This window comes from Protopterus annectens, chromosome 2.part2, assembly GCF_019279795.1.
Source record: "Protopterus annectens isolate FY-2018-M chromosome 2.part2, PAN1.0, whole genome shotgun sequence".
In the NCBI taxonomy this organism is placed as follows: domain Eukaryota; kingdom Metazoa; phylum Chordata; order Ceratodontiformes; family Protopteridae; genus Protopterus; species Protopterus annectens.
The window spans coordinates 1,036,115,045-1,036,131,296 of NC_056730.1; the positions used below are offsets into that span (position 1 = coordinate 1,036,115,045).

Below are 16,252 nucleotides of genomic sequence, written 5' to 3' on the forward strand. Positions count from 1 at the left end.
TTCTTTGGGACTAGGAACATCCTGTAATAAAATCCCTTCCTCACCTGGGAAGGAGTAACTGGTTCTATCACTTCTTGACAGCATGTGAGGAAGAAGAGGTAAAAACAAAACAGCCTGATCTGCAGGATGAGGTATGATCCCTACAAAGGAGTAATTTCCTCCTACTGCCATCTGTAGGCCCGATGAATGATTTCCAGAACCCATTTGTCTGAAACATTTTGTTGCCAAGGAGAAAAATGGAGATTCAGACTTTCTGGAAGAGAAAGAGAGCCAGAGTGGGATAGGGTCATAACATCTATTGAATAGTCATTCAGCCTGTTTGAGTATCCTTGGTTTTGTGAGGCTTGAGACTTTTTGGAACTTCCTTGTCACTTCTGAAATGTCTGTTTACCTTAATTCTGCTGAGACTGTTTAATCGGGATGCTCCCGGGAAACAAAACATGTTTTTTTTAAGTGTGGTAGATGTCATCAGTGTAGTTATATTTGTGAGAGTGTTATGTCATTAAAAAATATAAAACAAACATAAGGGGGAAATTTGGTGCTGGTACAAACTGAGTTATATATGTGGCTCTTTGTCAAGAATGCACATGTTTTATGTGGGGAAGACTGAATGGACAATCAGGGAACACATAAATGAACATACATATGATATTAAAATGATGAATTGCAATAACGAGTTAGTGAAATGCACTGTTAACTACCCAACACATATGTTGTAGTTTGGCTACCATTCAATCCCTGAGTTAGCCCATGTGACTTATTGTTGGTAAAATGGCAGTTATGGTGGCAAATGCAATTAGATGCCATCACATATTTATTTATTTATGTATGTATGTATGTAATATTTGTTTACTGGGAAAGTCCGACTTGGAATGAGTCAATTTTCAGTGAAGGCTTGGGGAGAAACTCTCCAGATGCATGTTTTTGTAATGTGGGAGGAAACCAGAGCACCCAGAGGAAATCCACACAAATGCAGGGAGGAGGAAGACATGTAGACTCCACACAGAAGGCACCCCAGCCAAGAAACAAAGTGGAGAACTTCTTCCTGTAAGGCGACAACACAAACCGCTATACCACTGCACCATCCAAATAAATAAATATTTTTTTTTTATTTTTCTTTTGTTCTGATAAAGTCTGCAGGTTTTGGGGATGAAAGTGCTTAATATTTAACATTTTTTATTAAAAGTGAGAGGTTGGCTAATAATGTCTCCAAGGTGTCTTGCTTGTTTCAAGTTTTAAGTTTTCTTCTGGCTGTGTTTTAGATCCTGGCAGATAGAATCAGTTTAGTTCATTGCAGTTAGTGATTTCTGCATTCATCTGAGAGTATACCATGCACCATATGAGCCAGAGATGTGTTTTTCGCTGTGACAAGCTATGAAAATGCAGTTGCCCCTAAACTTAAAAATTGATATAACTTTGCTTACATTTTCTATGAAGTGCAATATTTCTTAATTGACTTTAGGAATCTTTCTATGTGGAGTTCATTGCCTTTCACCAAATCATTTGAATTGGTAGTTTAAAACATCAAACATTACCAGTTAATACAGTCTTTTATTCCAAAAATAACAAATATATATTAAGCACTGGAACTCTTAACCTGCAAGAATGCGAGAATTTGAGAATGTGGGAAATCTTGAGTAGCTAGCAAAAACAAAGATTAATAGAATAGCTAGCAAAAACAAAGATTAATACATACTCTGTGCCATATACTGGCCCGGTTACGTAATTATAGAAACAGGCCGCAGTTCTCTTTATCATTACAGTACTTCAGTGGGAACAATCTAATTTTTATTTTCATTGACTTGACATGCAGTCTAGAATTTATTTCATATGTTATCACTGGCCTTGTGTTTTGCACCTCACATTTGTCTGTCATGTTCTGTAATCTCTTGAAGACCACATTTCTCTTTAATGTTATAAATCAGTATATTGAATTCCATTCTCACTGCTGTGTAAAAAGAATTGCTTTTGTTAATTTGCCCTTTACCCCTTCTTCACCAACATTTAATATATAGTACTGTATTTGAATTTTAGGGAAAACTTTTTTTTCCCACAGCTTTCTGCAATTCTTGATCTGGCCTTTTTTGTCATTTATCTCACCCTATCATTTTGGTCTGCATACTTTAATGCCTTAATCTGCCTCAAACATAGGTAAATGCTGGGCACTGGTAGGCTAATGACACTGTTATAACATACACTAGAAGAACTATTATAGGGTGATTCAAGGGGAAAATGAGAGTTCTGAGCATGACTGAAACTTGTACTAAATTGGTTGATGACCTAAAATGTTCAGATATCATTTGCTGATGTCACTTTCATTGTGTGATACAAAACACTGCCACCTCTTGTTAAGAAAACTGCTGTTTCACTTTAAGAATTTCAATTATCAAATCTGGAACCAAAATCATAACAGATGCCATATGAAAACAAGTTGACATTTGACCCCTTTGACACTAACATAGTTTCATAGTTTCATAGTATAGTACTAGGCTATCTGCCCTGAGGCATTTGTAAGCCTAGCCATAGTGATGTGGCTTTTGCCACCCCATGAAATGGTACAAAAAATGTACAGAATAAATTTAGAATACTGTGCCTCTGTCTAGTAGTGACACAATGAAGGTTCCCTTATATAATAGAATTAGTTTACTGTGCCCCTGTCTAGCAGTGACACAGATGTGACCCCTGGGGTAAACTTATGATCTCCCATCCACTCATCAAGATTTCTCTTGAAGAGAGTCAGTGAGGGTCTCTGCCTAATACGAACTGGGATCTTGTTCCAAAGCATGGGAAGCCTCTGGGTTATGAATCTATCCCTCCAGCATGTCCTATTCATACTTGTGCCGCGGTTTAAGTCTTTAGCTCTCGTGGTCCTGATGGATTTGGATTTTTTGAGGTGGAGCATGTCCATCAGATCCTGATTGGACATGGCCTTGTCCGTCAGGCAGAGATCACCTCTGAGCAGGCGGTATGCTACTGAATAGAGCTGAAGTTTCTTTAGTCTGGCAGAATAAGACATATGTTGGAGACCCTTGATCCTCTTGGTGAGGTACTTTTGTGGTCTCTCCAGCTGTTGCAAATGCCGGGTGAGGTACATACCAAATGGGGCATTGTACTCAATCATGGGTCTGATGAGAGAGGAATATAGGGGTACAATGACATCCTTGGATCTGGATGTGAATCCCTTCATGATGAGGTGTGCAAGGTAGAATGTTTTTCTAACCACTTTGGCAACGTGGGTGTCAAATGAGTGGTCACTGTCGACTTGGGTCCCTAGGTCTCTGATTACTTTTTCCATACTCAGAGGGTTGCTGTCTATGTGATAATTTGTGGGTACTTTGTTTTTCCCAAAGGGGATGACTATACATTTTTTGTCATTTAGTTTAAGGCCATGACTCCGGCACCAGTTATCCGTTTCTGTGAGGCCTTTTTGTAGGATGTATGTGTCTGCTGGTGTATCGACTATGGCACCTAGTTTGCAGTCATCTGCGAACTTTGTCAGCCACAGCCCTCCCATGTTTGCTTTAACATCTGAGAAATAAATGCCGAACAAGAGGAGTCCCAGGACAGATCCCTGTGGGACACCACTTGTGACTGGCTTTGAGTCTGACATTGCTCCAGCGATTTTAACTTTATGGGTTCTGTCCTTTAGCCAGTTTGCAACCCATCTAGTGACATAAGGGTTTACTTTTAAGCTGTTGAGCTTATCTATGATGCCTAAGTGGGGTATTGTGTCGAAGGCCTTAGCCAAGTCCAGGTATGCTGTATGGACTGCTTTGCCCTCATCAATGGCTCTAGTGACTGTTTCAAAAAAGTCAACCAGGTTTAAAAGGCAGGATCTGCCCTTTACAAAGTCGAACTGGGTGGGGTCAAGTGTTTGTAGGTCCCCTATGTCTCTGTTTATGAGTTCCATAATGATTCTTTCCATAGCTTTGCAGGCCAGGCTGGTTAAGCTTATGGGGCGGTAGTTTCCAGGGTCTGTAGAGGCACCCCCTTGTGGAGTGGGACCACTGTTGCTGTATGCCAGTGTTCAGGTACATATCCCGAAGTAAGGCTAAGGTTAAATAGCATTTTTATGTGTGGGTTTAGCTCCTCTTGGAGTTCACGTAACACGCAACCCGGGATACCGTCAGGTCCCATTGATGCTGTGTTTTTTGCTTTGCTTAGGGCGGTTCTCACTTGGACATCTGAGATGACAGGGAGATTACATTCAGCTGGGATAAGTATTTCTTCTTTTGGGGGTGAGGGAGGGGAGAAATTTGCACTGAACCTGTCAGCCAGAATGTTGGCAATATCTGTGGGTTCAGTGTATTTTTTGTTGTTGTGAACCAACTCTGAGCATATCTGAGGGTTTCCACCTAGATTTCTAACATAGCTGAAGAAGGCTTTGTGGTTATCTTTAGTGTCCTTAGCGATTTTTCTCTCAAAGTTGGCCTTGGATGTTTTTATGAGAGAATGTAGTTTTCTGCTAATGTTGATCAGAGATGTCTTCCCTTCATGGGATTTTGCTCTGATGTGCAGTAGCTTCCTTCTTTTGTTATACAATTTGTTTATGGCTGAGGTCCACCAGACAGGACGCTTACCTTTGGTGGAGAGGGACTTGGATTTATTTGGGATTGCATGATCCATGCATTCTTGGAGATGTCCATAGAAAGCATTTGTGAAGGATTCGGCATTGTGGGATGTGGTATCCACTGGCACAGTGGGCTTAAAGGATACCATCTCAGTCTTAAGAAGAGTGAAGTCTGCTTTTGAGAAGTTTTTCACTGTGGTCTTTTGTGCTGGGGGTGGAGGTGGGATATGTATATCCAGGGTGATTAGTTTGTGGTCAGATCTCACTAGTGAGGGGTATACTTCCAGTGTGGAGCATTTTGTCCCCATGTTTGTGATGATCAGGTCTAGTATATTATCTCCCCTAGTGGGAGAGGTGACTAGTTGTTCTAGTGCATTTGAATTTATGAATTCCAGGAACCTTTGGGCCAGGGTATTAGGGCTAGAATAATGTACCCAATCTATGTTTGGGTAGTTGAAGTCTCCCAGTATGATGGTATTTTGTGATACATTCATATCCTCCAATGTCTTCAGGAAGGTTGAGTGGGGTTCTTGAGATTGGGAGGGTGGTCTGTAACATGCTACCAGTTGAATAGCAGTTTTGCCTATGGTTAGTTGCACCTGTATGGTCTCTAATGCTTCATGTGTTGCTACTAACCTGGAGGTGTGGGTGTCCTTGATGAATATGGACACTCCCCCTCCCTTTGTGGTTCAGCCCGGGTTTTGGGGCCGAAAAGCATGATACGAGGTATAGCCTGGTAGCACTGGGGTGCTCTCAGGAGCCTTGAACCAGATTTCAGTTACTGCACAGACGTCAATGTTCTCCTTGCTGAGGAGTGCATCAAGTGCCTGCATCTTGAGATTTAGACTTCTGGCGTTGAGCAGCATTACCCTAAGTTTTTTTCCATTTTTGTTTTCTAAGGAGGTGGGTTTGTCTTTTGAGCCTTGCCTAAAAAAGGCACTATGGGGGTGGCAAGAGCCTTAGCCAATATCTGGAGGCCCAGTGGTGACAGGTGTAAGCCATCCCTTGCGAAGCAGCGTGGCTTGTCCAACATGTCATCCCAGGCAGACAAACATTGGATCCCCATAGAATGACACCAGTACTTGAGCCAATTATTAAAGCTGATCATCTTGTCTTTGTATTGTGGTATCATTCTTGGTGAGGGCAAGATGCTGCTCAGGGTCAGGGTCATACCAGCCTGGGCTACATAATCGGAGAGCTCCTCTATGTCTCTTTTCATGTAGTCCAGGGAGGTACGTCTCAGGTCATTCACACCAGCATGGACAATGACGGAGTCGTATTTGTACTTGCGTTGGAGTGACTTGAGTGCATGTGTTATGTGGCGGATCCTAGCTCCCGATAGACAGCTCACAGTCACCCTCTCTTTGTTCAGCCTGGTCAGCGGGACATCAGTGTGTCTGACTATAGAGTCACCTATTACCAGTGTATCAGGCAAGGTGTTTGGCCTTAAGGGCTGTGATTGGTTGACACACTGATTTATTGAAGTATGTGTTGCATGTGTTTTGTTTTGAGGTGGTGGATTTTTGGATGTCTGCTTTGGGAGCCTCTGTTGTTTTGGTAAGTTTTTTATTAGAGCCTCCGAGTATGTCTTTGTGTTTTTATGTGTTTGGTTTGCAGTTGTGGTAGGTCTATGTGGGACTGGGATTGTTGTGTGTGTGGTTACGATCTCCTCCTGTCTGGTCATGCCAGCCCTGAGTTGAGAGAGTTCAGCCTCCAGTTTGGCTATATAGTTGCATCTCTCACATGTATTTGTGTTTGTTGGGAGGAGGAGAGGGTTGTCTGTGTACATGAGACAATTGTAGCATTGTTTCAAGATACCCAGATTGACCAGCTGAACTGGAGAGGACGCCAGTAATCTACCACTCGACATGCTAGAACAGTACAAAGGAGTGCTGTACCTTTAAGGGAAGTGGATATTCACAGGGGTGGTAAGTAGATGTAGTGCTTTACTTAGTATGAGAGTGCTTACTTAGTAGAGAAGTATTGAGAACAAGTGCTAGGCTTATAATATAGTGAGTAGTCTGATTATACTAAGAGTAGAGCTTCCTTAAGGGAAAATTTGAAGAGCAGACCTGTCGGAGCCAGAAGAAGTTTAACCTTGTTTAACTGGCGCTGCACTATGCGCACAACTGCGCAAAGCCGTGCAAACACGGATTTTAAACAGTGAACTACAAAAGAGCTAGAAATGGTCCAAAACAACCAATTACTACAGCTTCTTGTGCTGAGGTCACTTCCTACAGGGACAGGTAGGCTGCTCAAGGCTCCCCACTCCCACTGGTGAGCAAAGAAACTTCCTTCTATCCAAGTAAGGTAATGGACAACACAGGAACTACACCACAGCCAAGAATACAGCAATGCCTGTAAACTGGTCTAAACTAGTCAAGGAGAGGCGAGAAAACAAGGATTATTTTTTTGTTTTTTTGTTTTTTTGATAGAAACACACAGAAAATTCAGAAACAGTGATAAATCAGTTACACAGGCTAGCACACTTTAGTGGGCAGCCTCAACAGTTAAATTAAACAAACAAACAAACTTTTGATCAAATTCGACTAAAATGTAACTTTAAGTGCAGATTTTAAAATAATGCAGCAAACAGTTAAAAAACAGTTCAAGCTAGTTCAGGGTAAGCTACAGAAGCTATTCCAAGTGAAAAAAAGCAAAGATACTTAAATCCAGAAAGTAGTCGCTTTTCTGAGTTCCCTGCTGCTAGGACCACTCTGCAGGACCACAAGGAGTTTGTCTGAGCAGTATAGCCAGAAAAAAACGCCCAGAGGCGGATTTTAAACAGTGAACTACAAAAGAGCTAGAAATGGTCCAAAACAACCAATTACAACAGCTTCTTGTGCTGAGGTCACTTCCTACAGGGACAGGTAGGCTGCTCAAGGCTCCCCACTCCCACTGGTGAGCAAAGAAACTTCCTTCTATCCAAGTAAGGTAATGGACAACACAGGAACTATGCCACAGCCCAGAATATAGCAATTGCTGTAAACTGGTATAAACTAGTCGAGGAGAGGCGGGAAAACAAGGATTATTTTTTTGTTTTTTTGTTTTTTTGATAGAAACACACAGAAAATACAGAAACAGTGATAAATCAGTTACACAGGCTATCACACTTTAGTGGGCAGCCTCAACAGTTAAATTAAACAAACAAACAAACAAACTTTCGATCAAATTCGACTAAAATGTAACTTTAAGTGCAGATTTTAAAATAATGCAGCAAACAGTTAAAAAACAGTTCATGCTAGTTCAGGGTAAGCTACAGAAGCTATTCCAAGTGAAAAAAAGCAAAGATACTTAAATCCAGAAAGTAGTCGCTTTTCTGAGTTCCCTGCTGCTAGGACCACTCTGCAGGACCACGAGGAGCTTGTCTGAGCAGTATAGCCAGAAAAAAACACCCAGATGCAGATTTTAAACAGTGAACTACAAAAGAGCTAAAAATGGTCCAAAACAACCAATTACTACAGCTTCTTGTGCTGAGGTCACTTCTTACAGGGACAGGTAGGCTGCTCAAGGCTCCCCACTCCCACTGGTGAACAAAGAAACTTCCTTCTATCCAAGTAAGGTAATGGACAACACAGGAACTACACCACAGCCCAGAATACAGCAATGCCTGTAACCTGGTCGAAACTAGTCGAGGAGAGGCGGGAAAACAAGGATTATTTTTTTGTTTTTTTGATAGAAACACACAGAAAATGCAGAAACAGTGATAAATCAGTTACACAGGCTAGCACACTTTAGTGGGCAGCCTCAACAGTTAAATTAAACAAACAAACAAACAAACTTTCAATCAAATTCGACTAAAATGTAACTTTAAGTGCAGATTTTAAAATAATGCAGCAAACAGTTAAAAACAGTTCAAGCTAGTTCAGGGTAAGCTACAGAAGCTATTCCAAGTGAAAAAAGCAAAGATACTTAAATCCAGAAAGTAGTCGCTTTTCTGAGTTCCCTGCTGCTAGGACCACTCTGCAGGACCACGAGGAGCTTGTCTGAGCAGTATAGCCAGAAAAAAACACCCAGATGCAGATTTTAAACAGTGAACTACAAAAGAGCTAGAAATGGTCCAAAACAACCAATTACTACAGCTTCTTGTGCTGAGGTCACTTCTTACAGGGACAGGTAGGCTGCTCAAGGCTCCCCACTCCCACTGGTGAACAAAGAAACTTCCTTCTATCCAAGTAAGGTAATGGACAACACAGGAACTACACCACAGCCCAGAATACAGCAATGCCTGTAACCTGGTCGAAACTAGTCGAGGAGAGGCGGGAAAACAAGGATTATTTTTTTTGTTTTTTTGTTTTTTTGATAGAAACACACAGAAAATGCAGAAACAGTGATAAATCAGTTACACAGGCTAGCACACTTTAGTGGGCAGCCTCAACAGTTAAATTAAACAAACAAACAAACAAACTTTCAATCAAATTCGACTAAAATGTAACTTTAAGTGCAGATTTTAAAATAATGCAGCAAACAGTTAAAAAACAGTTCAAGCTAGTTCAGGGTAAGCTACAGAAGCTATTCCAAGTGAAAAAAAGCAAAGATACTTAAATCCAGAAAGTAGTCGCTTTTCTGAGTTCCCTGCTGCTAGGACCACTCTGCAGGACCACGAGGAGCTTGTCTGAGCAGTATAGCCAGAAAAAAACACCCAGAGGCGGATTTTAAACAGTGAACTACAAAAGAGCTAGAAATGGTCCAAAACAACCAATTACTACAGCTTCTTGTGCTGAGGTCACTTCCTACAGGGACAGGTAGGCTGCTCAAGGCTCCCCACTCCCACTGATGAGCAAAGAAACCTTCTTCTATCCAAGTACTTGCACACTGTACTATTAAAGTGCATATAGTTAAAACATTCTTTCAGTAATGCATTATACAATGCAGTATACAATTTTGCTTGCTATATGAATATTATACATGGTCATAACTTGCTAGGTTTCAATATGTTTCCATTTTTACCACTGAAAATGCAATGAATTTTAGGTAAAAACAAGATACAGTTTGTCGTTTATATCCTTCATAGTTTGTCTTCTGAGTAAGAAAGCAATCCCTTGTGATCTGGGGCCTGTGGTGTAGAGGGATAATACCCTGCAGGTGATCAGTGGCTTTAGTACTAGAAGTGAGGAAGAAGAAAGTGAAGTTCACTGCAGGTGGGCAGCTAAACTCTGCACTGTTGCCTCCAACTGACAAACTAAGGTGCAGTAGAATTAACTGAGTGGGTTGTACTTACTGTATACTGAGCATTAAACAGCCAGGCTCACATGTGGAGATATGTTCCCTTCCAAGCAAGTACAGAAACAGGGCTGTAGGGACATGTTAGGCAGTAGGACTGTCCAAGTCACAATGTCAGCCTACCTCCACACTGAACTCCTCTGAGGGATTGAAAGCTCCATTCAGCTCCCATCTGACTCACAGAAAAAAATGGGCCATAGGATTCTTGCAGTACATGTAAAAATGAATGGATCACTCTCACCCTGCAGAAAACAAATGCGGTGTGTAGTGTGCAGGGGGGAGGTGATCTTCAGTCACTTTGGGGCAACAAAAATGTATTTTGGAACAATGATAATTCTTCAAAACATATATTACTTTTTGAGAACTAATTGTTCAAATCTTTTAAGTTGCTATGTCATACATTCTACCTTCAGCAGAGATTTTTATACTCAAGTGTATTACTACATAATTTTTATGGTAAAATGCAGCAAGCGTTCTCAGTTTTTTCAGTCTATTCTGGTTTGTTGTGGTTTGTTGTGATATTCAAGAACATCTTTATGATATATCACAGCATATTAGCCTAACAGTGTATTTTATTTTAAATTTTTGACTGCCAGTAAACTATCCATTAATGGCAATTATCTCCATAATATTTTCCTGAATATATTGTATTACATTTTTACGATGCACTGGATAATTCTGCAGCTGTTTCTGTTAAAGTTCCACATTTGTCCGATGTTGTAAGTAAAGTGATTATAACAGTAGTCAGAAGAAAAACAATTACAATATCAAGACACAAAGGAATATGTTTCTACAATTTATGCACAGTGCCTGTGTGACACCCCACCACTGGCCAGTAATCAAGGAGCTTCAACCCTTACCGCTGTCAATGGTGGAGGACGTACACACTGGGAGCATGACAATTATACACACAGTAAAATGCAATTTTTCTTGAGAGCACACAGAGCCCATAATCAGTCTGGGGCAGGTTTCTCCCTCTTATTCCTGATCCCCAAAACGACTCCCCACTGGCACAGCTATAGAGTTCAGATCTCAGCTGAGTGGCCAAGCCAAGACCTCCAGCACCCTCTCTGTCCAAATAGTGCTTTGTGTCCCTCCCCAAGTAGCTGACACTCACACACACACACACACACACACACACACACACACACACACACACACACACACCGAGATTTGATTAATACACAAACCCACACACACACCTGGGAAAGGCTGGCACAGGTTTATTGGCTATGCCCCCTTTTGCCCAGTCTATAAGGTAGTTATTACTGCCACAAGCAAACACTTTATCAGCTCATGTCTTACTGAGTAATGTCACTATTAATCCAAATGGTAGTTTGACCAAGAGCAAGGCTACTGGGAGTGCCCCATAGTGTCAGCAAATAAATATACAAGTACTCCCAGATCTTAAATATGTCTCACAAACATCAGCCACAAGGAAAGGTTTAAATATATTTAATAATAAATTACAAAAGAACAAGAAAATACTCGGTAAATAATCACAGTTACATCAGAGTTCAAAATCACAGTAAATAGTTAACATTGCAGAACAGTCTCAAATAAATAAAGAAAACTTCTGAGCTATACTATATTCCTGTATGTATCTAAGAGAAATTACTCTACCCTAGTTATCTTAATTACAGAAAAACAAGCAGGCAGAAGTGGCGAGTGGATGTTCTTGTCAGGTCAAAGGCAAAATACAAAATGCTCTACTTCTCTCAGAGAGTTCTTAAATTAATATATCAAATATTACTGCTGGGATACTTGCAGCATGACATCACTTCCTGTCATCTGACTATTAATTCCCAGGCTCATAACCATTGATTTTTTTAGCATCTGTCTGCAAAAACACAGACCTTAGATCTTTTGGCAAATGGTGGAAGTCATAAAATAATTTACATTCCTCCATATTTAAAGACTATACAAAAAACTTCTATTTCTCGACATTACGTCTCCTGTTGCACTGAAACTGAAAGGTAACATCTCTTTTATTACATGTTTATAAAGTGATATAAGTTTTCAGCTATTCTTCTGAAGTTAACTTCTTGTTTTTCAGTCCTCGTTGTTAAAATACATATACATCTAAACAGTTACAATAGTGTATATACATTTCTGCTCCGTATTTTACAAAATACCTCTTTCAGACACATCTGCACAATATGACATACAGTTCTAATACAGTTGTAGCACAATTAATTGTATCATGCTGCTATTCACAAATGACAGACAACCACTTACAAAATTCCAGATAGCTGGTCTGGCAGTATCTCCTTCTGTCACACTTCTATATAAATCATATTAATATTTAAGTGACATAGTTATTTACAAAATTTCAGATGGCTAGGCTGGCAGTATCTCCTTTTGTTGCAGCCTGGTAGAAAGCAAGCTGTAATAGGGCTCTATCAGAATATCACTGCTCTGGTTCTGAAAGACATGCTGTCAGTATAAATGACTTACTTTGCTGCAAGGCCTAGCTATAAACAGGCTTACTAAAGGGACCAGATTCCAAAACATCTACTGTCAGCCAGCTCAGACTGTAATTGCTCACTTGCAGTGAGAACAAGTCCTTTGGAATCAGGTCCAGAAGTCTGAGACTCAATACTGAGAGTTCTAAAAGGAAAGAAAATAAACATGAACAAAAACATCACAATGTCAAACTTGCTATTACAAAGTGAAAGCAATTTGGATGGGACAAGTACCCCTGCACCCCCCAGAAATGAGTATATATATATATATATATATATATATATATATATATATATATGCACATACATATACAGTATGAGATTACTGGGCGGCCACGGTGGTGCAGTGGAGGTTTTCCAGTTCGATCCTCGGCTGGGGTGCCTTCTGTGTGGAGTCTGCATGTCCTCCCTGTGGTTGCGTGTGTTTCCTCCGGGTGCTCTGGTTTCCTCCTACATCCCAAAGACATGCTGTATGTGGACTGGACACTCCAAATTGGCCCTAGGTGTGAGTGTGTGCTTGTCTGTGCCTTCCTTGGAAGGTTGGGTGCTGGGCTGGCAACTTGACACCATAAAACCCCACTGTCAATCATGAGCGGACAGGTGATCTGCTGTGGCGACCCCTAACCGGGAAAAGCCAAAAGAAGAAGAAGATATACACTATGAGATGACTAAATCTAGGAGAGCAGCATGTTTTCCAAGATGCAGCAGTTTTCAAAGACAGTTTACATTTCTCCATAATTACATTTACATTTCACTGTACTGAGGAGCCCACTTGCCCTTACTGAACTCTCAACAGGAACCCAGATTGTAGTAAGGTAAAGATAAAGATATGTTGCACATATGGATTTATGAAATATTAAAGTAGTCCTTGTGCAAACTGTTATACTAAGCCAATATGCAAACTCGGCAATGTATCTTCTCTTTCAGGTAAATCTCAAAAGTATGCACTGACTACTTGTCCTTATTCACTTACCGTACATATATAAGACTCTTATTATCATTCATTCATCTTTATATTCTAAAAGTTGTTGCTAATACATAGCCAGGCAAATATCATTCTAGGAGAGATGCTCACTACCAGAATAAGGATTTCTACTTTCCATCTTCTCTGAAATTCTAAACAATATATTTTGCACAAATAAGCCTTAAGCCTGCTTACACAAATAATGCTTTTTCTTATTTACCATTCACTTCTCTTTTTAAGTCACAGTATTTCCGTTCACCGCCAGTGCATGATTTTTGTTAATGGCCTTTACTTTCTCAATAAGACTATGACTCAGTTCATGATAGTGATTTTCAAGGGCTGTTATATATAGCAAGCCCTTTTGTTTCTGCCTGTTTTCTTTTACTGTATCACATACCTTCCCTGTCAGTGCTTATTCTGAAATTCCTTGCTTAGTCAGCAAAGTAATTTACTGACTGTTTGTCTGTGCACATTGTGAGGACATGGGTAAATATTGTGATAATCTGTTTCTGTTAAAGGAGATTTGCTATGTTTCTGCATCTGTTGAATTAGATGTGTTGCTAACAAACGCTGACATGCTAAGGACTTTATATGTATCCAGAGTACCAAAACTGAATTTCTTGCACTAGTGATGATGGAAAACTAAAGCAAATTACATTTTTGAAACAACTTTTTTATGCATTTCCAAATTATGTCTTCTTTTTTATCATTCTGTACCTTCAATTGACCTTTTTCATAAAATAATTAATTAATTCAGTAGTATGCACAGTATTTTGTTGGAGAATATACTCAAAAACTGACAATGTGAACATGGCTTTGCACTGAAAGGTTATTTGTATGTTTATTTTGTTGAGTTTGTGGAGAAAGTACAAAGGTTGTTTTAAAAGGCAATAGAATACTGCCGAAAATTAAAATAACTACTATAATGATACATACTTATTTGTAAAAGCTCCATTTAATGGATAAATTATTTGCTTTGTTGACTGAAAAACAAAAGGAATACAACTGTACATCTTAAGCTGCAGAATAAGACACTGATAAATGAAAACGATTACTGATTTTAGAAAAAGAAAAAAATACAAAAACTTCAAGTTGATGAAGTACTAGGATTTTTTCCCTTGGTTAATGCATCTATTTTCTGTTTCTCAAATGGATCAGCTGACAGTTCACCTTTGTTTTTAAGATTATAGCAGCAGCACCCTGACAGAATCTTGTGCATATAGTTTTGCAATTATTCAGATATACCCTGAACTTGCCTTTTTTAGCTTGCTTAATGAGCAGAGTGTCTTGGGTATCACATCCGATCTAATATTATTCCATAATTACTGCATTAGTACATTTTTTGTATTTCCTCTTTCAACTAAATAACTGAAACCTGCCCTTGGGAACAGTAGTGGATTGAATTCACAGTAAGCATTATATGAACTACCAGCCATGCAAGAAGAAACAGTAGCTGCAGCAAGGCCTCAAGGGGTCTAATTTTTCAAAGACTCTGATGAACAGCTAATGCAGTTCTCTTAAATCGTCATATTTTCACTTCATTAGCACTTAAAGTACTAATACATGACATTGACATGAAACTATACTGCAGAACAGCAAATTCAGTTGAGGTAGAAACATGCTTTAGGCCAAAGTGTATGTGAAATTTCATATATATCTAACAGTTTTGCAGGTTGTTAAATTCTGAGTTGGCTTTACTAGATAAATCTTTAGACTTACTGATCCATGTTAATATTTTTCCTCATTTTGTTTTCATGACACAGGAGCTGGAGGTTGGTCACCCTTGATATCCACCAAATATCAGTGGCTTCAAGTTGATCTTGGAGAAAGGACAGAAGTAACAGCCATTGCAACACAAGGCAGATATGGGAGTTCTGACTGGGTCACCAGCTATTTTCTAATGTTTAGTGACACTGGGCGAAACTGGAAACAGTACCGGCAGGAAGAAAGTATCTGGGTATGACCATATTTCATATATTTTGTCAACTGTTTCTTGATAAAATACCTAACTAAATATTGTCATTCAACTTGATATTTCTCTTTCATAAAATAAAAAAAGCTGCATTCATGAAACAGATTAAGAGCAAAGTATACTGAACATTATGCATGCAATTAAAGAATAGCAAAAGATTAATGCCTGGAATTCTACTAATTAGCATTGCCATCACTAGAATTATGGGGAAAGCTGTTCTAGCGAGTCTGCTACTTTAAAAGGCATTAGGTTATAAGCCTATCATTTGTTTTTGTTTTACACTATTACTGTGCACAGCATCTGCTCTAGCACCACATATTTCAAAGGGTAGTCAATGCTAACATGTCTTCAGCTCTGATGCATATGAAATGCAACAGCAGTATTGGGCCAGTCAAAGCAATTTGTGACTTACTTATACTTTTCATTGAAACTAATTTTTCCTATATGGTAGCAATTGCACCTGATTAAGATGGGATTAGTTATAATTTATTAGGTTTCAGTTGATAGCCATTTACTTGTTTTATTTTTTTTTTTTGGTGAACATGCTTCTGAATAGTAAAAAACACAATTACTATCATTTTGATTATTACCAAACATATTTTATACTATAATAATAATCACTGTGCAGCCGCAGATGTGGTCAGGACTGGTGTTAACATTTTGGGGGCCCTCAGAAAATGTCAAGTTTCAAGTTGGGGGCCCCCTAGACAATTCCACTCAAAGTATCACACATCACTCCCACTTCTCCTAAGTAACCTTTTTGTGCGTGCTTCAAGGTTTTAGACGTAGTATGCACATAATGACCTTTAGCTACAATGTGCTTACATTAGAACAGACCAGTGTACCACACTATGTTGGCCTAGCTCACAAAAGGACAGTCACAGTTACTGATATTTACTTGCAACAATGATACATTACAACAATTCTATGTACAGTTCTGAACTTAGGTAAAATGGTGCTCTAGGCACAGCCTACTGTTTATCCACCCCCCCAACACACATGCACCCACACCCTCCAGTCCTTCCCTCTGTCTCGCTCATCTTGGGCTCCCCGTACCA

General features: G+C 39.6%; 1 protein-coding gene across 1 annotated transcript in view; it reads left to right on the top strand.

Moving 5' to 3' along the window:
- Positions 1 to 15,185, top strand: part of LOC122796001 (contactin-associated protein-like 4) — an 858,360-nt gene extending 843,175 nt beyond the window's left edge. Inside the window, exon 3 of the mRNA XM_044064480.1 lies at positions 14,986 to 15,185. Coding sequence (XP_043920415.1) covers positions 14,986 to 15,185 — 200 coding nt within the window. The remainder of the gene's footprint in view (positions 1 to 14,985) is intronic.
- Positions 15,186 to 16,252: the final 1,067 nt, after the last annotated feature.